This window comes from Microcebus murinus, chromosome 16 (assembly GCF_040939455.1).
Source record: "Microcebus murinus isolate Inina chromosome 16, M.murinus_Inina_mat1.0, whole genome shotgun sequence".
NCBI classification, from domain to species: Eukaryota; Metazoa; Chordata; class Mammalia; order Primates; family Cheirogaleidae; genus Microcebus; species Microcebus murinus.
This window is the reverse complement of record NC_134119.1, coordinates 35240203-35264610: the sequence shown is the minus strand read 5'-3', so window position 1 is coordinate 35264610 and position 24408 is coordinate 35240203. Positions and strand designations below refer to the sequence as shown.

Here is a 24408-nt window from a genome sequence, read left to right as displayed (position 1 = left end):
TTACCCCTGGTAACAGGAGCAAGCATGGTCTGAGGGGCCTCGTCGGATAGGTGGGCTAGAGGTTCCATGGGATTCAAATGTACAGATTCTGACAGTAATATTAGCAGCTCAGGGGCCCCCCAGGCTCAAATCTTGGTGTGTTTGAGAGTTAATATTCTCCCCAGGCAATCTCTGCAAAAGGGAGAGGTTATCTGTTCATTTAAGATGAAGCTACAAGAGTACAGAAAATGCAAAACCAAAAAAAGCTACAGATTAACCTTTTCCAGTCTATTTCTTTCTTCAGAAAGGCCTGAAAAGATTAAAGAGTCAACAAACTCACATGGACAGAAATAAAACATTTGAAGGAAGGCCTCATATGAAAAGTTTCCAGCAAAGAAAGTATGAACAAAAGTTGGGCCACTGGTCATTGCTGCCTCTTGAGGACACCAAGTAGGTCCCCAGCCAGCACAGTGACTGTGCACAAGTTGGGGACCCTTTTTGGGTCTTTTCTCCTTATTTGTAGGGGAAGTAATAGGAGAAGGAAAATATTTCCAGCTCCTGAGATTTCATGGGTGACTGCTTTTATTACACAAACATTACTTTTATTTAAAAATTAAACAAATTTTTTTAGAGACAAGGTCTCTGTTGCCCAGGCTGGAGTGCAGCAGCTATTCACAGGTGCACTCGTAGTGCACTGCAGCCTCGAACTCCGGGGCTCCTGCAATCCTCCTGCCCCAGCCTCCCATCAAGTGGGGTTACAGGTGTGCACCAGGCAATAAACACGTTTTCACATCCGTGAAAGACCTCCCCCTGCTGGACACTCATGAAATTTCTCAACAAATTTAGAATAAAATATGCACACCGACAAGATAAATTTTAAAGGATTTTTTTTTAAACAAAAAAAGCTCTAAAACACAGTACGAAATCAGTCTTGTGCACTTCGTACGTCTGTCCTCTCGTCTTCATTCACTGCTCAGGAAGCTGATGCCACAGCTCATCAGAGTTCAACAAAGGCACCAGGAGGCCACTGAAAGCGTCTTCACTGCAGAAGCCCCCAATGAACACAATTCTGAAGGGCAGCTCCCAGTGTCCCTTAACTTTGTTCTCCCCAGGAGAAATCCATTTTGCAACCAAATGTGACCAGTAGGCTCGGGCTGGACACACCTAGCACAGTCACTGTCCCGTCACGCTGCCACTGCGGCCCACGGGCATTGTGTGCAGGGGGGCCTCTCTGGAGGGCGCCTGTGCTACGCCTGTTCGCCGGCACTGCTCCCACCGGCTCCTGCGCCCTTGCCGGACACCTGAGCTTCCGAGGTGCGGGACGCCTGCTTCGGCAGGCGGATGGGGACGTAGATGTTGGAAGCACAGTGCTCCTTGAAGTACTCTCCTCCCTTTTCTTCATATTCCTTCCTGGTGATCCAGGCTTCGTCATCATCTAGGTGGTGCAAGGCCCAGTCACGAGCACCGTACCAGGCGTCCAGCACAGGGTTCAAGGCAAGGTGAACCTGAAACACAGAAAGCACGTTCACCAGAAGGACGACTCCCACCAGGGCGCCAGGCGTGGGTGTTCGGCAGGCTCGGCTACAGCCTGCACCTCATCCCCAGAAACACACACACAGGAGGGCCCCAGTTTATTCCAGCACAGGGCGGGGCTGTCTCTGCACCCTCCAAACAAGAGCCGAGCTGAAACGTCCAGACTCTCCAGGACAGCACGCAAGAACGCAGAGCGCACCACGCCTGACCTCACAGCATAACAGCTGGCAGGCGTTTTATCAACACAAGACCTGCCACTCTGGGTCAGAGAGGCCCAGGTGCCCCGCCTCCTGCTCCATGATGCTGCCAATCATAAGCTGGTGCTGAGGAGAGAAGTGGAGGCTGGCACTGGAGGGGAGGAAAGGCCTTCCTGGCCCCGTGCCCTCCTCTCTGTGAGCAGAGGGAAGCAGAGGCTGATGGGAGGCAGCTCTGGTCATGGTAGCAAAAGAGCCTCAGAGAAATGACAGCAAACGGGGTGACCTGGGCACTCTCTGTGACGCTGCCAGCACTTCCTTCCCATTGCTTACTAACGAGGGAGGCTGGGGGTCAGCAGCTCTGTGAGGGCCCCTCAATCAGGATGCCCTCATCATCTGGGTAACACTTTGTAGCTCAACGTCGGCCTCCTGTGTTCCAGACTCAACTGCCTCCCTTTCGCCTCCTCCCCTCTGCCAACCACATGAATCCCAGCTTGGAATGGTGGTTTTAGAACTTATGGAGGCAAAGGAGGGGCAGGCCGCACAAAGTGTAATCCCATGCACAGAGGAGAACAAAGTGAAGAGAGGGTAAGCTCAGGAGTCCGACTGCCTGGGCTTAGCACACAGGCAGGGACTTGGGAATAGGGACCTCTTCGCAAGATCAGGATAACAAGAGGCCCTGCGGCTCTGCCTTGGGAGGAGGCAGTGAGAGAATGAGTGTAAGGTGCTTGGTATACTTCCCAGTACAGAGTGTTCAATGAATGGTGGCTATCACTATTACCAATAAAAAGGAAATGAGGTACATGGTTAACAGAATATTATATAGCCATGAAATGCTACAGAAATGTACCTGTCAATATAGAAAAACTGTCATAAGTATTTGAAAGTGAAACAAATACAGGCTACACAAGCTACCAACAATCTCTTGTTTTTGTTAAAATCATATACAAGAAGACCAACCAGAAAGCATACATATAACATCTCTCACAGAGGCTGAATTATAATTTTTTTCCTGTTTTCATTTTGACTTATTAAAATTGTCTATTTTTGTAACGTTTTTAAATGTTTTGCTATTTATGAAAAAACAAACTATTTTCTTACAGAAGTTGTAAACATTGTGCACATCTTGGGGTTCTCTACCTTTTAAAGATTACACAGAGCCTTAGTTCGTAGGCCTGAGCCACCGCTGAATACATAATCTAAAACTGGGATGTCAGGGCCTAGTGTGACGCGACACACTCACTGCATGAGCAACGTGAAGGGAGCAGGGGCGGTGGGGAGAGGCCAGCTGGGCTAGGCCACCTGGGACAGGAACAGCTCAAAGCCAGGGCTGAAAGAGACCTGGCGGCAGTGTTCCTCCAACGAATGCTCACGAAGTAATTCACGGGAAAGGCTTTGGGGATTATCCAGAAATAGGTCTGAAAATCTTCTAAGATTTTTTTCTCAACTACCTCATCACAAGTTGGCCCTGCCAGCGTGACTCAGCCTCTTGCTCACGCTTCCTAACATCACCCTGGCTTCGATGCTGCTGCTCCCTCGGTTCCCCTCCCACCTCCTCCACCTCGCCCACAGCCTCTTTCTTAGATGGCATCATGGGTGTTGCCCACCCTCCTGCAACCCCTAAATGTGGGTGTCCTTTAGGGCTTAATCCTTGACTTCACCTGCCCCCCCAGGCACACTGACACAAGGAGATGCGCATCCACCCTTCCAGCTTCCCCTGAACACTCACAGCGTGCTATGGCCACCTCCTCCTGTGTGTCCACGGAAACCCAGCTCAGCCCACCCTGGAAACAGAACGCACTAGCCTCCCCTCCAGCCTGCTCTTCCTCCCATGGTTCCTAGTTCAGTGAATGTCATAGTTATCAAACTAGTTGCTCCACCTAGAACTTGGGAGTTGTCATGGGTCCCACTGCTCTCCCCAAATCCAATCTTCTATCAAGTTCTGATGACTTCACTCCCTTAATCTCCCTCACATCAACTCCCGCCTTTCCTCTTCCTCTGCCACTGCCTTCGCATTTCTTGCATAGCTACTAAGTGACACCGTGTCAAGGGCTTGGAACACATGTCACAAGACAGTTGCATGGAAACCAGTCGCTGAAAGCTGGAATGAGCTAGTAAGGGTATTCTATGCAAAGGGAACCAGCTGCATGCAAAGGCCCTGAGGCAGGAAAAATGGCAGATCTGGGGAAGTGACAGTAGTTACCTATGACTGAAATACGAGGCAGAAGGGGAGTGATGAGATAACACTGGACAATTCTGCAAGGTCCGATCACAAGGGACCCTATAAACCGTGCTGAGTGGAGAGGAGTGAGGACTTCCTCCTAAAGGCTAGGGAGCTGCTTCCTAACTGGTCTCCTTCTTCCAATATTTCTCCTGATTTTCCATTTTTTCACACCAGTGTCAAAGTATCTTCCTAAAATGCAAATTGGATCACATGATTCTTCTGCTTAGACTCCTTCCTGGTTCACTATGGCCTAAAGATAGCAGCCGTGCAGGAAAGGGTTAACAGAGCGGGCCTACTGCCTATCCTTAGGAAGGCAGGTGTACAGGCTGGTCCTTGGCAGGCATCTGGGAACTCAGACTTTGGGAGGGCTCCCACCATTACCTGGTAACAGTGGCTCAATGTGCCTGTTCGTACAAACAATGTGGTTTACGCTGAACACCTGCTTTCCTTCTATGAGTCTGGAATTTGGGTATGCTCCAAGCAGGGGGTGCCTATGTGATCCGCCCCCACGTAAAAACCCTAGGCAGTTAGTCTTTAACAAGCTCCCCTGCTTGGCAACATTTCACAGGTTGTTACAACTTGTTGCTGGGGGAATGAAGTGTGTCCTGCGTGACTCCTCTGGGGGAGGACTCTGGAAGCTTGCACCTGGTTTCCCTCAGACTTCACCCCGTGCACCTTGTCTCTTTGCCGATTTTGTTTTGTATCCTTTCACTGTACTAAGTCATAGCCATAAATACAATTACACGCTGAGTCCTGTGAATCCTTCTAGTCAATCAGAGTACCTGGAGCAGACTCAGGAACCCTCAACACAACAGCTAGTGTTGAGGGTTTATTATGTGCAGGCCCTGTGCTGAGCATGTGACGTGTACCAGGACACTGAATCCTGGCAACAGGTGCTATGATGACCCACTTCTTACCATGGAGAAACTGGGGCTTAGCAAAATTCAGTAATAGTGGCAACGGAGTCAGGACCAAAGCCCAGAGACCACACGGTGAGTGTATCCTACATCATGCAGCACAGTGGATCAGGGCCACGGTTCTCAGCAGGACGCACAGGCTCTGCACGGTATGGGCTCTGCTTTCGGCTCCAGCTCATCCGCCTCCACTCCCCTTTAGCAGCTACATGCTCCAGCCAGACCTGGCCACTTCACACTCCCTCAACAAACTTCTGGCCCCTATGCCTTTGCCTGTGCTAGTCCTTATGTCTGGAATGCTCTCTCTCTGACCTACCTCCACCACGCTGTCTAGATGGCAGACACCTATTCAACCTTAGACGATCCAGGTCCACAGAGCCTTCTCTGAACACCACTGGAGACTGCTGGGCACTCCTGCCTGGACGTCCATCAAGCTCCGGGGCAACTCGGCCAATTTACTTGGTTGCTGCCCTCCCAGACAGCAAGGTCCTTGCAGCTAGGGGCTGAGCCCAGGTCATCTCAGCATCCCCACAGTGCCTGATCCATCTTGGATCAAGCCCATGTTTGATCAAGCCTGATCCTTCTTGGATCAAGCCCATCCTGATCCAAACCCATGTTTCTTCGTAATCAGGAATTTGGTAGAAAAACCATGGGGCATTCATACCATACAATCAAAAAAACAGTCTTTCAGAAAATTAATGACATGGAAAATATTCATGACAGGTTAAGAAAAATTAGTTTACAAAGTAATACACTTTCATGTGTAGAAAACTTATGAAAGACAAGCTTTGCCTGCAGAATGGGGGGCAGGGTAGGGAGAATGACTTATTCTTGATGTATACTCTTTTGTACTCTTTGAATTTTATTATATGTATGTCTTCCTTTTCCAATTAAGAAAAAACACAAAGTATTACATAAAATGTGATTTCCATTCTGCTTGAAAAATTAAACATAGACTGAAGACCAGAGGGAAGGCCACAAAAATGTTAATAGATCTCTCTGGATGATGGAACTATAAAGCAATTTTTCTCATTTACACTTCATTACTTTTGCAAGCAGAAAAATTATTAATGCTGTTTTCAAACTAGCTGGCCATATGAACAATCAGTACCTGAAAAGAAGACTGAAAGGGCCTCATCTCCAACAGCTCTTTCTCCATCCTGGCTTTCATCCCAGGGTACATCGTGTTCCCGCCGGTGAGGAACACGTTCTGAACCAACATCTCCTGGACGTCCTTTGGGTACCTAGGAGAGAAACAACTCCTTCTGGTACAGTCTCTCTCATTTGAATATCAGAAGGGAATGCAGATGTGGAAATGTAAGCTTTCAGCCCAAAACAGAAAACATCTACATGAGAAGTTTAAAAACAATAAAACCAAAACTTCCACTTTTCATTTGTGTGTCTTATAGAATGCTCTGGTCCAATGTTTCTAAATAGCTAGTGAAAATCTTAATTTGAATGGTCAACTTGTTTCCTTGATGTGATCAGAATTTTTCGAATTTTATAATACATACATTTTTAAAATCAGCTTTATTGAGAATTACTTTACAAACATTTTGATAAAGTCTGACAAGTTTATACACCGCAGTAACCATTACCACAATTAAGATATAAAACACTTCCATCATCCCCAAAATGTCCCACCTCCCTTTTGAGGGTCCATCTCTCCACTTGTGCTTTCTTCTTTTTTAATAACAGCTTTATCTTAGACATGTTTGATCACTTTCCCACCCACTGTTAAGACAAAGCTCAAAGCCACTCAAACAAAGTAGCTGCAAAAGCTTTTTTCCCTTGCTAGGTACAAATTCCCATCCTGTTACAAGCAATAGCAGCCGAAGTACTACAGTCATTCCCTACTTGTCCGACTTGAATTACGCAATCTCACACTGCAGGGACTGCCTGTATACATGGGGGAAGGAGGTGTATTCTCATAGAAATGTAAACCTTTAAATATGTAAAATGCCTGTTAAGGAAGGGGAAAAAAACTTTTATAACCTCTGCAATATTTTTAGGGTGATTTAAAATCACTAGTCTTCAATAATATGAAGGTTTACATGAAAGCCAGAGCACACGTTATCATGTTGCTGAACTTAAAAGAAACTCTTAAAGCAGCTCAAATCAAATGAGCACTTACAGATTCAGAAAACCACAAACAGTCCCAACCAGGTGCCAGGCCTGGTGACAGAGATAAAAGAATACTACTGGAGCACAGTAAGTCAATGAAAAGAAGAGAGCGAGACAGATTTCCAAAGTGCCCAACCATCAAATCTACCATTTAATATAAAATCATAGGAAAAGGTTCAGGAAAATAAAAGGAACAGAAGTTTCACCGTCTCACCTGTCCAGGATGTACTGAAGGGTCTCCGCAATCCCAGCCTGCTCTTCTCCTATGAGAGATGGCTGGAAGATAATTTCTGGAGCTCGAATTCTTTCCGTCCCAACAAATAGCTGATGATATGCTGCCAAGTTAAACACGGGCTTTAAAAACCCAAGGTTTAAAAGATATTTTTAGGCCATAATGATAAACATCCCAGTTGCCAGTTTCCTCAAACTGTACTTCTTATTTCTAAATAGTTTCTGTCCTTTGTTCATGCCAAATTAGCCTCCTCCCCAACTCTCTTGACTTGATAATTCAATCTTCTACCTTCTTTCAATCTCTGAATTACAAACACTTACATATTTACATCATGAAATGGTCCCTGCCTTGCAGGGAAAGAGACTTCGTGGAGAGTAGCAGTAAAAAGGCCCAGCATGGAGGACAGGTCTCCTGCCCTGTCCTGGCCCAGCACCCCTGTCCCCCTCCCCCAGGTGGGTCTCAGAGTCAGGGCAGTTCACCTGGTTGCCACTGTAATGACAGAAACATAGACCCCACAGAGGATTAAGCATAAAGACACTGGCTTAAATGTAAACAAAACCATTAAAAGCCAGTCTTCATATCTCAACTTCCTACTTATTTGCCCAAATGTTTCCGCTAAGCAGATTCACATATCTGAGTAGTGGAACCTCAATCAATAACTGAGAAAAATTCCCTGACTTCTGATGTCTAAAGAATTGGTACCTCTTTTTCTAGAAAACATGACTGGGATTTAAAAAAAAGGATAGTCCTAAAGAAACAGACCAGACTAGCCCAGCCATTTACGTCAACAGCTTCAAAGCAAAAGCACAGTCTAGGATGCAGGAATCAAACCTGGACAGTGGGGACTGGCTTCTCCACTTCAGGTGTTTCCTCTGAAAACAAGGGATCAAAATCATTCATGCTTTCCACATCTTCTAAAGATGGCTCGAGCTGCTCCAGGTCAGGGGTCTAGAATAGAATAGAACAAACAAAACAGAATCTGTACCTTCAGCAAGTCTTGACTCTATTAGTTCAGTGTCACAAAAAATAACCAGGATCTTGCTCAATGTTTTAAAAGCTTACATAAAAACTATGAAAAATTTTCTAAGCAATTTTTTTAAGAGCACATAAACACAAAAGTTAAAAGACAAAAAGCCAGAAATGGGCTTTGCTTTTGTCTCCTACCTTTCCTGTGTATACAAGCCTACCAACCCCCACCTTCTCTAAAACGTACTAATGGTGCCAGCTCCGGGCTGGGCCTGTGGATGACTTGCTCCTTACACCAGTTACACCCCCCACACACAACTCTGGGGGAGAAGGGTGTGACAACTGACAAGGTAGCTAGACTACCAGAAAAATTAAATAAACCTCTTAATAATTAATAAATATATGTGCCAACACTAATCTTAACAATTAGTCCCTTAACAGCAGGTCCTGCTGGGCTGGGGATATGACTAAAACATCTCTTAAACTCTCCCATCAACCCTTCTGGCTTCTCTCTTCTCTGACTGCTTTCTCAATCTGTTTCCCTGGCTCTTCTGTCACCCAGCTCCTAAGTGGTGGCATTCCCCAGGCCTTTTCCTTTTCTCATGTCCCATTTGATTCTATGTCCTCACATAGGTGAGTCTTAGTAAGCTCCACCTGATGTCCCACAAAGACTTTAAAGATAAGGTGTCAAAACTTAGCTCATTATCTTCCCAAACGTGGTCAAAGGCATTACCACCCATTCACTCACTGCCTTTCAAAACAGCCTAGCTGTTACAAGAGTGGCAGCTGGAATGGGATTTTGTTTGAGTCTGACTCTCAGCTGCACGACTTCTACCTATGCGACTGACCTTGGGCAAATTTCCTCACTTGCCCAAGTCTCAGTTTCCTTGTCTGTAAAATGGGAATGATGATAGTACCCACTCACTGAGTTGTGAAAATTAACTAGGACAACACCTACACGAGTGCTCAGCACAGAGTATGGCACATGCCATGTGTTCTATTACCATCAGCAACTGCCGCTTCTGTCACCTTGGCTTGTAAATGGCACCGAGATCTTGGGATCCCACCTCTGAAGTAACTCCTCCTCCACCCTGCTGCCCCATGGTTACTGACAATCTGCAGATCCGCAGTACTTCTCTTTTGGACACTACAACACATTTTTATTCTGTTTTCCCACTTTCAGCCTAACTCCTCCCTTCAACCCATCATCCTAACTGCCACCAGTTATTTTCCTCAAATAAAATCTCATCCTATCATCTCCTTGCTCAGCCTCTGAAGGCTCTGCATGTCTGAAGGACAATATGCAGGCTCCTTAGCCTGACAGGTAAAGACCTTTATAGCTGTCTCTCCTTCCTCACCCACCACCGCCCTTCTTGTCCACATTCCACACACCTCCCTGCACGCGTGGTTCTTTCCACCTAAAATGGTCTTCCCTCCTCCTTTGCTACCTACTGAAATCAGGTAATCTTTCAGGGCCCAGATCAAACCTCCCACTCCTTTCTCAAAAATCCATCTCTATTTCCACACCAGCCACCACCACACCTGACATACCCCGTCCCAAGCAGCTAAGTGTGCTGCTATAGCCCTAGGTTTTTGTTTTTTGTTTGTGTTTTTTTTTTTTTTAGGCACCTGGGAGGACAGGAACTGGGTTTTTTAATTTTTTTTTTTTTTTAAAGACTTGGGATGTCACTCTGTTGCCCAGGCTGGAGTGTAGTGGCACAACCATTGCTCAGGGCAACCTCAAGTGATCCTCCTGCCTCAGCCTCCTGAGTAGCTGGGACTACAGACATGTACCACAATGCTGGGCTAATTTATTTTTTTAATTTTTTTAGGAGCAGGGTCTTGCTATATTGCTCAGGTTGAGGAGCTGTATCTTAGTCACCTCTGCATCCCTGGCCCCTGGCATACTGTGCCTGGCACTGAAGGCCCCTGGGATATACCTTCAAATTCCCCCAAAATAGAGAAGATTATAAACCTTTGGGTTTCAAAAGGCTTCTTCAGCTGCAGCAAAAATATCATCATTTGTTTTCATCTAGCTACAATAAAAAATATGTCATCTTAAAAAATCAGATTACGTCTTAGCTTCACTAAAAATGGTAAAAAGAATATTTACTTATCATAATTCATATGATTCACAGAGAGGAACAAAGCTAATAATTTCAATGCAGAAAAAAGGCATCTAACAGAGAACAGATTTCTCCACCACGGCTGGCTTCTCTCCCCCTAGGGTTTGCCAGGGTGTCCACATGTATTGTGTGGTGTTCAGGAACACTAATATGACTGTTCTTTTGGAACCGAAGAGAAGGAGAGTTTGCCAAAGCACATCAGAAAAGATGCAGCATGGTTCCCTAAAACAGCCTTGAGCAGCAGCAGAACAAGCAGAGGCCAACTCTGATCTTGGCTGGTAAAGCAAGAGATCTTCCTATATTTGGCCCATTGTGTTTTCCAACAAACTATGATGCTCTAAAACTGTGTTCTCCCCCTCCTACCCTTATGCTGTGCTTGTAGCTATGAAAAGCAAGCATCTTCTAGTTCAAATACCTCATCAGAAAGCTAGCAAAGCCTACTCCTTATAACATCCTCACAGGGATAACTGCAGAATAGCAAGGGCAAAATGGATTGGTCTGTTAAGGAAAAAGGGATTTCAGGAAATGCTGTAAATTTTTAAATTCCAGCTATATTACTCCAATTCGGTCATTACTGCGTAAGCGGAATTTCAATATGAAATTTAGTCCACATATATCTAGTCACTTCATTGTAAATGAAAGATATAGTTGGAAAATACTACAAATATTTTTTGAAAGGTAGAACTGGCCGGCCAGTGTCATGGTCAGATTTATCCCATGATCATGACCGTAACTGACTCTCATCACTAAAAATTACCTTCCATAAATGCTGACTGACCATTAAAGCTTTGGTGACCAATCAATTCATCAAATTTGTAGACTACCCAGAAATCTTTTAAAGTTCATTTCAAAACCTCCCAAAGAGATTTAAATATATGCCCCAGGAGCATAGAACAAAGCAGGTGCTTAGTAAGTATCTACTGAACGAACGGAGGAGTGGTTGAATCACGGCATGTACCAAATGCAGAAAAATGAACAAGGAAAGGGATAAACTAGCTACTCAAGTGCTCAGGAATCACATCTTCACAGCTGCTTGGTTTTTTTCCTTTTTAAATCTGAAATCCCTCACCTGCACACGGCTTAGTGGCACCTTTCTGGTATCAAGCAGCATATGTCCTGTTGACATTCTAAACATGATAAAAACTACATATGGATGAATATAAAACAAAGATGACATGGTTCAGGATTTCAGTAAGCTTTCACCACAGTTTTAATGGTCAGTCAGCATTTATTGAGGGTAATTTTTGGTGATTAGAGTCAGTTATAGTCACATTCATGGGATCAGTTTGACCATGACACTGGCTAGCCAGTTCTACCTTTCAAAAAAATACCTGGTCAAATCTGAAACAAAGACCTGAAAACTGGGAGAAGCAAATGAGAACAAGCACACTGACTCAACTGAAGCTGGTCTGGGACGCAGCAGGGGAGTAAGATGGTGAAGGCCCCTCGACCCAAGATCTTAGTGGTCTGGGAAGGTGTATCTAGAAAGCCTCCCTCAGGATCTGCTCTATAAAGCACGTGTGCTCATGGCCAGTTACTGTCCTCACATAATCTATAAGCCTGTCAACGAGAGGCAGAGACCGCAAGGCTGAGAGCAGGAACTGCAAGTGATCCTCCAGCTGAGAGCCCGTCACTGCACAAGTGAGCTTCATGCTGAGCCAGGGAAAGCTCTGACATCACTGATAAGCACCACCCAGCACCCAGCATCAAATGGCACTGACTTGGATTTTTCTGCAGTATTGTTTCTCTCTAAAAGCATAGGCAATCAAGAGGTTAAAGAAAGCAGATTTAACCACAAAAAGCCAAGTACCTAGTCTGACTAATCCTGTCTAAAACATGTCTCAAGGTAATGAGTAAATTCTTTTGTTCTAGAACTGCAGGGATGACAAATTCAGGCACCATGCATATACTTATCAACACTTAGTTCCAGTTCTAAAGACAAGAGACCCAACCTGTGACTTCTGCGCTGAGGAGTGACCTACAAGCTGTACCTTCATCATGCGGGCCCCAAGGTGCCAGGGTTTGGACTACCCAGGGCCCAGCTCAGCTCTATCACCTTCCTTTTTTGCTACATCAACTCTTATTAACAGTGTACAGGCAGGGAAACAAATGAGAAAAAGAGAAAATCAAAGAGCTTATTCAAAGAGTTAGTCTTTAGTCACTAATAAAAGGCTGACCTTAAGGCAACCTACAGATGTTTTACTGAGCATAGCTACTAGTTGTAAAAATTCACATAAACTCCGTATGAAGTGTGATTCCTGTCCTCAGGGAACACCAAGATGGAAGGGCAGGAAGTGAACAACCAACCACGATACAGTTGATAAAACACCAGAAGAATGTTAAAGGGAGTGTATGACTGTCAAATGACCATCAGAGGAACAGGTTCGGGGTCAAGACAGCACCAAAGGATTGGTGTGTGAGTGTTCTCCCCATTTACACACACACTTCCCCTTCCAGGGGGCCAGAGGCCTACAGGGTGAAATGCCTCCAGACAGAACTTCAGCTGGTACAAGGTCAGTGCCACCACTGCCCCACCCACGTGCCAGTGGACAACACGTGTCATGCTGTTCTCTTTTCCTCCCGGACTCTAGTCACACCCCTCTGATGTCAGCCCTCTCGGGACACTCCTCCCCCTCAGGAAGGGCTGCTCCCTCCCAGGGCCCTCACGGTTACCTCTGGCTTGCTGTCTACCACATCCACCTCCAGGGTGACTTCTGCTTGAAGGATTTTCTGCTTAGCTTGCTCCACTGCCAAACTGAGCTTCTGTATGTAGGACTGAAGCTCCTCTGGGGAGTCCATGTTCAGTTCTATTAGAGCTTTGTGAAACTGATCCATCTGGCCATCCTCTAGAAGTTCCTGAAACCAGAGCAGTCACAATTCATCCTCAAAGGCAAACAGTGCAATCACAAACAGGAAGAAGGAGAAGTAGCTTCGAGTCAAACAAAGAAGAACTGCAGCAGGACAGGGCTCCCCTGGCCTGCCCGCTGCACAGCCACATCTCCAGCTCCTGCCACAGTTTGGCACAGCTGCTCTCCTCTACAGCTGTCTCTAGGCATCACAGTGCCAGCAACACCTGATTAGGCAAAACTAATCAATGGTGACAGAGGACAGAAATGCTGTTACCATTTGTGGGGGAAGGTAGGAAAGTTACTGACCGAGAGGAGACATGAGGGAGGCTTCTGGGATGCTGGCACAGCTCTGTTTCTTGATCTGATAGCAGACACATGGGTGTGTTTTACTTTGTGAAAATGCATCGAGGTGCAGATTTAGGATTTGTGCAATTTGCATTATATGTGCTACACGTAAATTAGCAAATTAAAAACTGAAATACAGGAGATTATAAGGCCAAAATAAACAAATCAATAAAGCTGGAGCTTACAGCTCTTTGAGAAAAAGCTGCTTTTATGTACACTACACTGATGATCCCCCAGACTCATTCTTGACCCCAACGGGGACTTAGACGGTCAATGCATTTTATGGCCAAGGAAAGATACATAGGAAGAGAATTTTCTGGGACCATCTTGTTGAGCATGGCTGGGAGCGCATCCCTGCATCTGCTGTTACCTGCACATAGAGCAGCCTGTCCAGCCGCTCCTGGTCCAGCTGCAGCTTCTCCTCCCGTCGCCGGGCGTTGAGCTCCTGCAGCCGCCGCAGTTGCTGCTGCCGCCTTTCCTGTTTCTCCTCGGAGGTCAGGGTGCTGCCAAGGAGCTTGCTGGAAAATGGGAGCTGCATCTTGTGGACGTTGTTCTCATAATAATCAGGGCACCGCCATTTCTGCAATTCTTCAAAGAAATAATTTTGGAAGTTATGAAATGGACTATTAACACAAAAATTAAAACATCAATACCTGGGCTCCATATATAGGTTTACGATGGAGAAAACACACTCCACCCAATCTGTGAATCCACTCAATCAACTAAATGCAGCTATAAAACCTGGATATCATGCCAGCAGAGCTCTTCTGAAAGAACTGCTAAATAAAGTTCTTCAGATAGAAACAGCACCAGAAGGAAGCTTGGAACATCAGGAATGTAGGAAGAGCAATGGAAATGATGAAAATCTGGTTAAACATAATAGACTAATCTCGCCATGAATTCTCTAAAATGTGTTTGACAATTTAAAGTAAAAATCATAACACTGTCTGATGGGTTTCTAGTGTATGTAGCTGTAACATATAAAACAACTCCAACATAAAATGGGAAGGATAAAAGAGTCTGTATAGTGCTAACATTTTTACATTCCACTTGAAGTGGTAAATATTAATTCTGAGTAGACTGTGAAAAGTTGTGTTTCCTGTAATCTCTATGGCAGCCACTAAAAAAAAAAGAAAAACCTACACAGAGATACAGGAATAAAAACCAGATAAATTAAAATGGAATACTAAAAAACAAGAAAAAACAGTTCAAATAACCTAAAAAGAGGCAGGAGAGAGAAAAAGAGGAACAATAAATAACAGAACAACAAAAAAGAAATAAAAAGGTGGACCTAAATTCAAATATATTAATAATTAACTGTAAATGGTCTTAACATACCAATTAAAAGATATTGACAAAACAGATTTTTAAAAAATGACCCAACTACTAAGAAATTCACTCTGACTATAATGGTATAGGTAGATGAAAAGTAAAAGGATGGAAAAATGTACCATGTGCACACTGATCAAAAGGAAGCTGGAGTGGCTATATTAATACTCAAGTAGACTTCAAAGCAAAGCAAATTGCCAAGGAGAAGGACGGATGTTACATAATGATAAAAGGTCAATTAGCCAAGAAGACTTAAGAATCCCAAACACGTACTTAACAAAAGAGATTCAGATACATGAAAGCAAAAGCTGACAGAAATGAAAGGAGAAATAGGAAAATCGACAATTACACCTACAGACTTCAACATTCTTTTCTCAATATCAGTAGAGCCAGTAGATGGAAAATAAACAGGGATACAGAAGAACTGAACACCACCACCAACAGAACCTAAATGACAGCACAGAACACTCCACCCAACAGGAGCAGTGTGTGTATTCTTTGCAAGTATATATCAAACTTTTGCCACAGTTGACTATATTCTGGGTCATAAAATAAACAAATTTAATTGACATCGGACAAAGAGAGTTATTTGACCACAACAGAATTAAACTAGAAATAAATCACAGAAAGATAAGAAAATTTTCAAACACTTGGACATAAAACCCACATTTTTTTTTTCTTTTTTTTGGTCATTTTGTTAGTTATCTGCAATAATCAATTGCTTAAAGAAGAAGTCTTGAAGGACATTAGAAAATATCTGAAGTCAGTAAAAATGAAAATATATAAAAACTTTTGGGACACAGATGAAGCAATGCTGAGAGGGGAATTACCAGCATTAAACAATAATATTAAAAAGAATGGCCTCATAATAATCAAAGCTTCTACCTTAAGAAACTAGGGGAAAAAAAGAGCAAAATAAACCTAAACCAAGGAGAAGGAAGGAAATAATAAAGAAAAGAAATCAACAAGGTTACCTGAATAGTCTTATGCCTATTACAGAAACTTAATTCATGGTTAAAAGACTTTCAGAAAAAGAAATCCCTAGGCTTAAATGGTTCCAACTGGAGAAGGCTACCACATATTTAAAAAATCAATTATTTATACAATCTTTTTCAGAAAGTTCTATGAGCACTTTTCAACTCATTTAACAAGGCCAGTATTGCCCTGACACCAAAACCACACAAAGACAGTACTACAAGGAAACTATATGCCAACGTCCCTCATGACTATAGTCAAAAAAACCCATGAAACATTACCAAATCAAATCCAGCAACATATAAAAGAGTAATATACACAAATGAGTAGGTTTGTATCTCCCCTAAAAATCAAGGCTGGTTTCATATTCAAAAGCAATCATTATAATCCCTCGTATGAACAATCTAAAGCAGAAACACCACACGATCATCTTAACTGACTCAGCAAAAGCATTTCAGGAAACTCAAAATCCATTCAAAAGCAGCCTGAGACTGCTATCCCCTACAAAGACCTGCTTGGAAGCTCGGTCCTTGGCTAGCATCTGGGAACCTGGCCAGTTAACAGTTCCCTATACCTATATAAAACTTTCCCTAGTAAGTGTGGCGCATTTTGCCTAGACTGTGCAAACAAGATGGTTTATGCTGAATACCTGTGTTCCTTCTAGAAGGCTGGAATTTTGGTACATGTTAGCAGAAGGTATTTACATGTCTAGCCGCCAATAAAAACTTTGGGCACTGGGTCTTTAATGAGCTTCCCTAGTAAAAATCATTTCATATGTGTCATCACAACTCACTGCTGAAGGAATTAAGTGTGTCTTGTGTCACTCCACTGGAAGACTTTTGGAAGCTCGTGCCTGGTTGCCTCTGAACTTCACCCCATACACTTTCCTCTTTGGCATCTTTGCTTTGTATCCTTACACTGTAATAAACTATAGCCATGAATTAAATGAGTCCTGTGAGTCCTTCTAGCAAATCATTACACCTGGGAGTGGTCTTAGGGACAGCCTGCTCTTCACAAACAATAATCCTTCCAACAAATAACATGGAATAATTAGACATCCATATACAAAATTAAAAAAAAAAAAAAAAAGAACAGTGACCTAACCCCTCACAACTTACAAAGTATACTCAAAATGGATCACAGAAGTCAATGTAAACATAGAAATATAAAACCTACAGAAGAAAACATCAGAGAAAAATCTTCATACTTAGGGTCTTTAGACATGACATCAAAACCGTAATCCATAAAAGAAAAATGATAAATAGGACTTTATCAAAAATAAAAACTATTTTTAATGCAAGACACTTAAGAAAATCAAGATAATATAAAGACCAGGAGAAAACATCTCCAAGTCATATAGCCAACAAAGGACTTATATTCAGAATATACAAAGAACTATCAAAGCTCTATATTAAAAAAACCAACAACCTACTTTGGCCTACTAAAAGATAGGCAAAACACATGAACAGACATTTTACCAATGAGGATATACAGAAGGCAAACATATACTTAAAAATATATTCAATAATAATACATTGTATTTTTTTTTGCCAGATAATCAGGATGCAGAAATACATTGTATGCTTGAAAAATGCTGAGAGAGGTGTTAAGTGTTCTCACTACAAAAAATGATAACTATGTGAGGTAATGCATATGTTAGTTAGCTGGATTTAGTCATTCTACAACATACATACACTTCAAAACATCATGTTGTATATGATAAATATATACAATTTTATCTGTCAATTTAAAAAATAAAAGAAAAAGAGTAAGTAAATATGTTCAACATTTTTAGCCATTACGGAAAAACAAATTAAAACCTCAATAAGCCACCGTTACCCAACTAATAGCTAAAATATAAAATAGTGACAAGACTGGGTTCAATGGCTCATGTCTATAATCCCAACACTTTGAGAGGCCGAGGCAGAAGGACTGCTTGAGCCATGAGCTTGAGACCAGCCTGGGCAACACAGAAAGACTCTCCAAAAAATTTAAAAAATTAGCTGGGTATGGTGGTATGTACCTGTAGTCCTAGCTACTCAGGAGGCTGAGGCACAAGGATCGCTTGAGCCCAGGAATTCAAGGTTATAGTAAGCCATGATTGCAGCCTAGGTGACAAAGGAAGACTCTACCTCTTTAAAAAAATTTTTTAAAAGGGGGGTTAAAATGGTAGATTTTATGTTATGTAGTTTTCACCATAATTTAAAGTTAAAAAAAAGAAAAAAGACATGGCTTTTGCCTTTCAGGAGCTCACTATGGGCCACCTGGAGTCAGCACCTCCAATGCCAACAAAAAAATCCAAGAAAACATAGAGCAGAGTTGTGTAACTGTAGTATTGTCCACAGCCTCAGGTTTTATTTAAACTATTAAAATTTATGAGGAACTGGCTGGGCCCGGTGGCTCACACCTGTAATCCTAGCACTCTGGGAGGCTGAGGCAGGTGGATTGTTCAAGGTCAGGAGTTCAAAACCAGCCTGAGCAAGAGTAAGACCCTGTCTCTACTATAAGTAGAAAGAAATTACTTGGCCAACTAATATATATAGAAAAAAGTAGCCGGGCATGGTGGCGCATGCCTGTAGTCCCAGCTACTCGGGAGGCTGAGGCAGAAGGATTGCTTGAGCCAAGGAGTTTGAGGTTGCTGTGAGCTAGGCTAACATCACGGCACTCACTCTAGCCTGGGCAACAAAGCAAGACTCTGTCTCAAAAAAAAAAAAAAAAAAGTGATACTTCAATTTGAAGTAAAATACAACCAAAAGTTCAAGACAAGTTTGAAGAGAGAAAGGTATGCTTCTGGAGCATGGATTCTACTCTAATGGCATGATGAAACTATTTCAATTGTCTTCAAACTTAAACTATTTTTAATATAGTATGTTTTGCTCACTCTTAAGAATGATTCACAGCTGGGCATGGTGGCTCACGCCTGTAATCCTAGCTTTCTGGGAGGCCGAGGCGGGCAGATTGCTCAACATCAGGAGTTCGAAACTCTTGACTGAGCAAGAAGAGGGAGACCCCGTCTCTACTATAAATAGAAAGAAATTAATTGGCCAACTAAAAACATATAGAAAAAATTAGCCGGGCATGGTGGCGCATGCCTGTAGTCCCAGCTACTTGGGAGATGTCAGCATAGAGGCAGTAGGATCACTTGAGCCCAGGAGTTTGAGGTTGCTGTGAGCTAGGCTGATGCCACGGCACTCACTCTAGCCTGGGCAACAAAGTGAGACTCTGTCTCAAAAAAAAAAAAAAAAAAAAATGAATGTTTCACTTCTGGAAAAAGTTGAAAGTTGTATAATCCCAAGACCTGTATTAGAAGCAAGCTGTAAAAGCTACCACTTGTGAAGGGAACCTACCTATGTAAGTTACTGGTTTATTCAACAGTTTAAGGAAATGAATAGCAAAGGGGTAAGAGGTACTAAAAAATATACTTTAGAGTAAAAAAGTAAGCAAGCAAAGAGTCATCCTAGTAACAACTTAAGGATCACCCCAAAGGTAGCCAATATCCAAAAGCTGCAGGCAAATGTCCTCTTCATTACCTTCCACATAGTCCTCAGCAATGTAGCTGTGCTCGTGCAGAATCTCCTCCATGCGGCTGAGAGTGATAGCTGCCAGGTGCCCAGGGTACTTCAGTTGGAGGAGACGCTGGAGGTAGCCAGCTGCTTGGCTTCCTCCAAGATTGATGCGTTTGCAGTTCTTAGCATCTAATCTACAACCAAGCAGTAGAAAACAGCACTGCAATTTTTGGCAACACAGAGGAGAGAATATGGAGCATCTTGGAAGAAACAGATCATCAGAGGAAACACAAAACCTTACAGTTGGAAGGGACTTTGAAGTTCTCTTGGTCCGACCTCTTATCCAGGCAGGAATTCCTAGTCCACACCCAGACACCTGACCATCTAACCTATGGCCAGAGTCTCAGAAAGAAACAAGGTTTAACAGAAAGAACATGCTCTCCAAAGTCAGACCTTTATGTGTCTCATCATGTATTTCTCAAACTGTGGTCCTGGGACCAAATATCTCAGAAACAGCTGGGGAAAATGTTACAAATATGCCAATTCCCAGGACTCATTTGTGCTGGGCTAGGGAATCTGTATTTTAACAAGATCCTCAGGTGACTCTGGTGCAGGCCAGAGTTTGAGAACTCTGCTAGACAATCCACTTCTGATGCAAACATATTAGGTAACCACACACACACTACCTTACTGCAATCTCCTAAAAGTCAGATCCCTTTCACATTACCCAAAGGGGAAAAGAACCAGAGTAACTTTATTTTCCTAATGTGACAAAGTAAGAGCACTAGGAACTTGCTGTATACTAAATGTTACTGCTATATCATACTTCACCAGTAGATGCCAGCATAGAACAGGATATTTTATCCAATCTAATAATTTCTTAGCCTTCAGGTAAAATAATTTTCTCTCAATACAACAAAAATAACATGTTATTTTAAATGTATGTGTATTGTTTATGTGAAATAGAGAACTCCATACTTCAGAAGTGTTTGGTAATGTTTAAGAATTATTTTTTTCTTCATAGATTTTCATGGAAACTTCAAGAAAAATTCCTATTATAGTTCCCAATAAATTCAATGACATTTATTTTGACTTAAATATTCAGACTGCTTTCAAATTAACAAAGTGCCATCATCTACATTATCTCATTTCATCTTCAGGGTAACCCTGAGAAATCAGTTTTTCCCAATTTTACATCTTAGGAAACTAAGTGAAGAGGTTAAGCAGAAGATGTAAACTCAAGCATTCGGCTTCAAAGCCAGTGCTCTCTGCCTACAGTACACACTTCCTTATGTACTATGAGAAACTCAGAAGAGCAAAATGCTGCCCTAGTCTCTTAACAGACAGTGAAAGCCCAACTATAAAGTGGGAACAGATTTTAAATATGATATAAACTACCCTTGCCTTCTAGTCAACTCAGAAATACTTAATAAGTGCCTATTATTTGCCAGGCACTGTACCTGAAAAGAAAGATCTAAACCATAGTGACTGAAGAGCTTTAAATTTAAAAAATAAAAGTCTTAGTCAAAACGGGTACTCTTTTGTATTCTGTACTCCAGAATACAAAGATGGTCTAACTTAAATTTATTCAAATAATTTATTTAAAACATGTTTACTGAGTAGCTACTACCTGCAGATACTGTGTTGGCTATCTCCCCACAAATCAAAACTATAAAATTGTCAAATTACGGATGTGGACCTAAGATACCATCCACCCTAACTCCCTTCAGGAGGTCACAAAGGAGAGGTAAAGTGACCTACGCATAGTCCCACAGTGAGGTAGGTCAATGCCAAACCCAGAGGCTCAGTTCCTGGGCTACTTGCTCTTTCCACTCTGCCTTTAAAGAAGGCACTAAATGTTTCCTGAATGCTTCTCAAAATAGCACTTAAACAACACAAGTGCAACTCACCTTCCTTCTAAGATGGGTAAAATATGCGTGCACTGGTATCCAGATGAAATGATGAGCCCACTGGACATCGAGTTCTTTGGCTTATTGTGGTAGAAGCTGAAGAGGCTGTCTATCCCATAGGCAACCTTGGGAATCCCATAGCACTCAAAAAGAAGCTCTGACATCATTTGTCGTGAATAGAGTGGGTTGCACACAGCTTCTGTCAAAACTATGGGATGATCAACGCAACCCTACTTTGAAAGAAAAAGGCAAACGGATGAGTGGTAACAGAATACTCTTTTAAAGCATAAAAGAACCCAAAACCCTTATTGCAGGGCTGAATTTGCTTTTGGTCTCTTAATCAAAAACCTGATCAGTAGCAACTGTAAAACTCTCATCTCTACAGGAAAATATGAAAGTATAGTAATTTATTAAGTGCCATCCAAACTGTCAGCAAATCATGTTGGCTCTTTCTTCAAAATGTCTCCAGAACCCAACTGCTTCTAACCACAATCCCTGCTATCTCCCTCATCTAAATCACTGTCATCCCTCACCTGGGTTACTGCAACAGCCTCCTAACTGGTCCCCGTTTCCACCCTATGACCCATGACAGTCCATTCTCCATAAAGCAGCAACAGTGACTGTACTGAAACTCAGTCACGTTCTTCCTCTGCTCAACACTCTGCAAAGGCTCCCCATTTCACTCAGAGTAAAAGCCTGAAGGTGTGTGATTTGCCCCCTCACTACCTCTCTGACATCCTTTTCCAGGTAGTACCTCTTCCATCACACCTTGCTTTTTTCAAAGCAGGTAAGATCAAATGCAGGTAGTACCTCTTCCAGGTACTACTCTCACCCTCACTCCACCTACCCTGCAATTAGCATCAGGGCACACCCTGGCCTTAGGACCTTTTTCACTGTCTACTCCCTCTGACTAGAATACCTTTCCCTCAGATATACACATAGCTTGCTCCATTAATCACCTCCTGGAAGTCCTTGTTCAAACATCACCTTACCCATGAGTACTCCCCTGCCCATCTTATTGAAAAAAATATAACTCCCTCTTCTCCTATCATGGCATAGACTCTACTACATAATTCTATTGTTTATTGTCTGTCTTTTTATACTAGAGTATCTTTCCATAAGCCCAGGAAGTTTTGTTATGGTACAGATGTATTCTAAGTACCTAAAAGAGTGCCTGAGACAGAGTAGGTGCTCAATACATATTTGTTAATAAATCAGGATATTACCAAAGAGCATAAATGCCCCAATGTGTACTCCAAGAGAAAAGATGCAGTGTTCTATTTGCTGTTATACCCGCAGCGCCTAGTACAGGCGCTTAGTATCTTTTTGCTCGACTGACGAAATGACGATCGACTGACGAAATGACTATCGGAACAACTGAAATGACTATTATCTCTCGGAAAGCGGAGTGAGGGGAGACAAGATCTCACCCCACCCTCAAGCCCAGCCCAGCCCACCCGGCTCTTCACCTGTGAGGAGACACCCAGGTGCTGGAAGCTGTAGTCAAGCAGCAGCTCCTGCAGCTCCAGGTTGACAGGCACGTTGCGGTCGAAGGGCGAGCGCAGCATCCAGCGCAGCGGCTCCAGACTGCCCAGTGCATTGCCCACCTGCGGGCCCGCCCCGCCCCGCGCGCCGCCACGCCCGCGGGCGCACACCGCGCGGAACTGCAGTCTCGGCTCGGGGCCCGGGTCCAGTCCGGGACATGCCCAGCCGGCGCGGACCTGAAACGACCCGTTGTCCAGCACCAGAGGCACCGGCAGTGGCCCGTGTGCCACTGGACCGGCCTCCAGCACCGGATCCGGCGCAGCGCGGGCGTCGCGGAACGGGAACACGTTCGCCGCCATCTTGGAGCGTGCGTCCGGCCCCGCCCCTCGCCGCAGCCCAGGCGCCACGAGGCCCCGCCCCCAGCGTCACGCCGCGCGCCTCCGGCCCTAAAGTGCCTCGAAGCCCTTCCCCTCGCGAAGCCCAGCCAACCTTTCCACCCGACTCGCCGTCAGTGGCCCCGCCCGCTTTCGGGACTGCCCATTCCAGCTGCGAAATTCGGCCTTTGCTTAGCCTCGTCCCTTTTTACCGCTCATAAGTGACCACGCCCCTTCGCTCTAGCCGGGACTGCGGGCCAGGAAATCCCGCCCCCATGCGTGACGCCATTAGCCACCGCCCCTTCCTGGCCTGAAGACCTGGCGGAGCTTGGCGGGCCCCGCCTCTCCACCTGGCCACGCCCCATTTGTCTGGTGTCGCACCCTAGCCTAGACCGTCCCGGGCCCCGCCTCTGCCTGGCGAGCTGGGTAAACGAATCCCCTTCCCTGTGACTCTTCCTTCTGGTGGCGAAGGAAACTCGAACCCTGGGGTACTGGTGGTTCAATTTCTTGACATGGGCGCTAACTATGCAGGTGTGTTCACTTTGTGAAAATTCACCAAGTCGTGCACTTATGATTTGTGTACTTTTCGTATGTATATTTTATAACGCAATATAAAGTTTAAAAATAGACTTATTAACTCCCACTGACTAGGAGTTAGACTGTAGCCTCTCCCTAAGACCTCAACCACTGAGAAAAGGACTGTTAATTGTTCCCCAATGTGTATAGTCTCCCTTTCTTTCTTTTGATGGTCACCTAGCCAGATGTGATCCAGCGACAAAGTTCTGGCCAGTGGGGGTGGGGGTGAAGTGATGTGACCCACTCCCAGTTTTAGCCCTAAAAGCATTGGGCACACTCTCCCCTGTCCCATTTCCCTCTGTCTACTAGCTAGCGGGATAATACTGGAACACTTAAGTTTGAGAGATAAAATCAAGTCAATCATAAAGGGTGGCTCCGAATAGACATGCTTGGTGAGAGATGAGACCTCAGACCTTTCTCAAGAATGTCTATTAACAGTTCGTAGGCCACATTGGGAGCAAGCCCTCCCCCCCAAACAATCAGATGTGTTGTTGCCTTCCAACACAAGCCTATTGTTTCAGACATCTGAAGGTACCCATCCTTAAACTGAGAAAGAGGAAAACAAGCAGAGACACCAGGAAATATGTGAGTGTAAATTTAAGAACTACATTTGTGGACCAGGCGTGGTGGCTCACGCCTGTAATCCTAGCACTCTGGGAGGCCAAGGCGGGAGGATGGCTCAAGGTCAGGAGTTCAAGACCAGCCTAAGCAAGAGTGAGACTCCATCTCTACTAAAAATAGAAAGAAATTAGATGGACAACTAAAAA

At 43.9% G+C, this 24408-nt stretch overlaps 1 protein-coding gene across 1 annotated transcript; it reads right to left on the bottom strand.

Annotated features, from left to right (window-relative positions):
- Nucleotides 1-849: 849 nt before the first annotated feature.
- ACTR5 (actin related protein 5) lies at nucleotides 850-23093 on the bottom strand. The gene is made up of 9 exons (XM_012755242.2): nucleotides 22676-23093; nucleotides 21207-21436; nucleotides 19321-19490; nucleotides 13857-14074; nucleotides 12966-13148; nucleotides 8032-8148; nucleotides 7183-7322; nucleotides 5956-6088; nucleotides 850-1484 (listed from the first exon to the last, which is right to left on the bottom strand). Exons 1-9 carry the CDS (start codon nucleotides 23048-23050, stop codon nucleotides 1227-1229), a joined length of 1824 nt encoding a protein of 607 aa, XP_012610696.1. The 5' UTR covers nucleotides 23051-23093; the 3' UTR covers nucleotides 850-1226.
- Between the last annotated feature and the right edge of the window lie 1315 nt (nucleotides 23094-24408).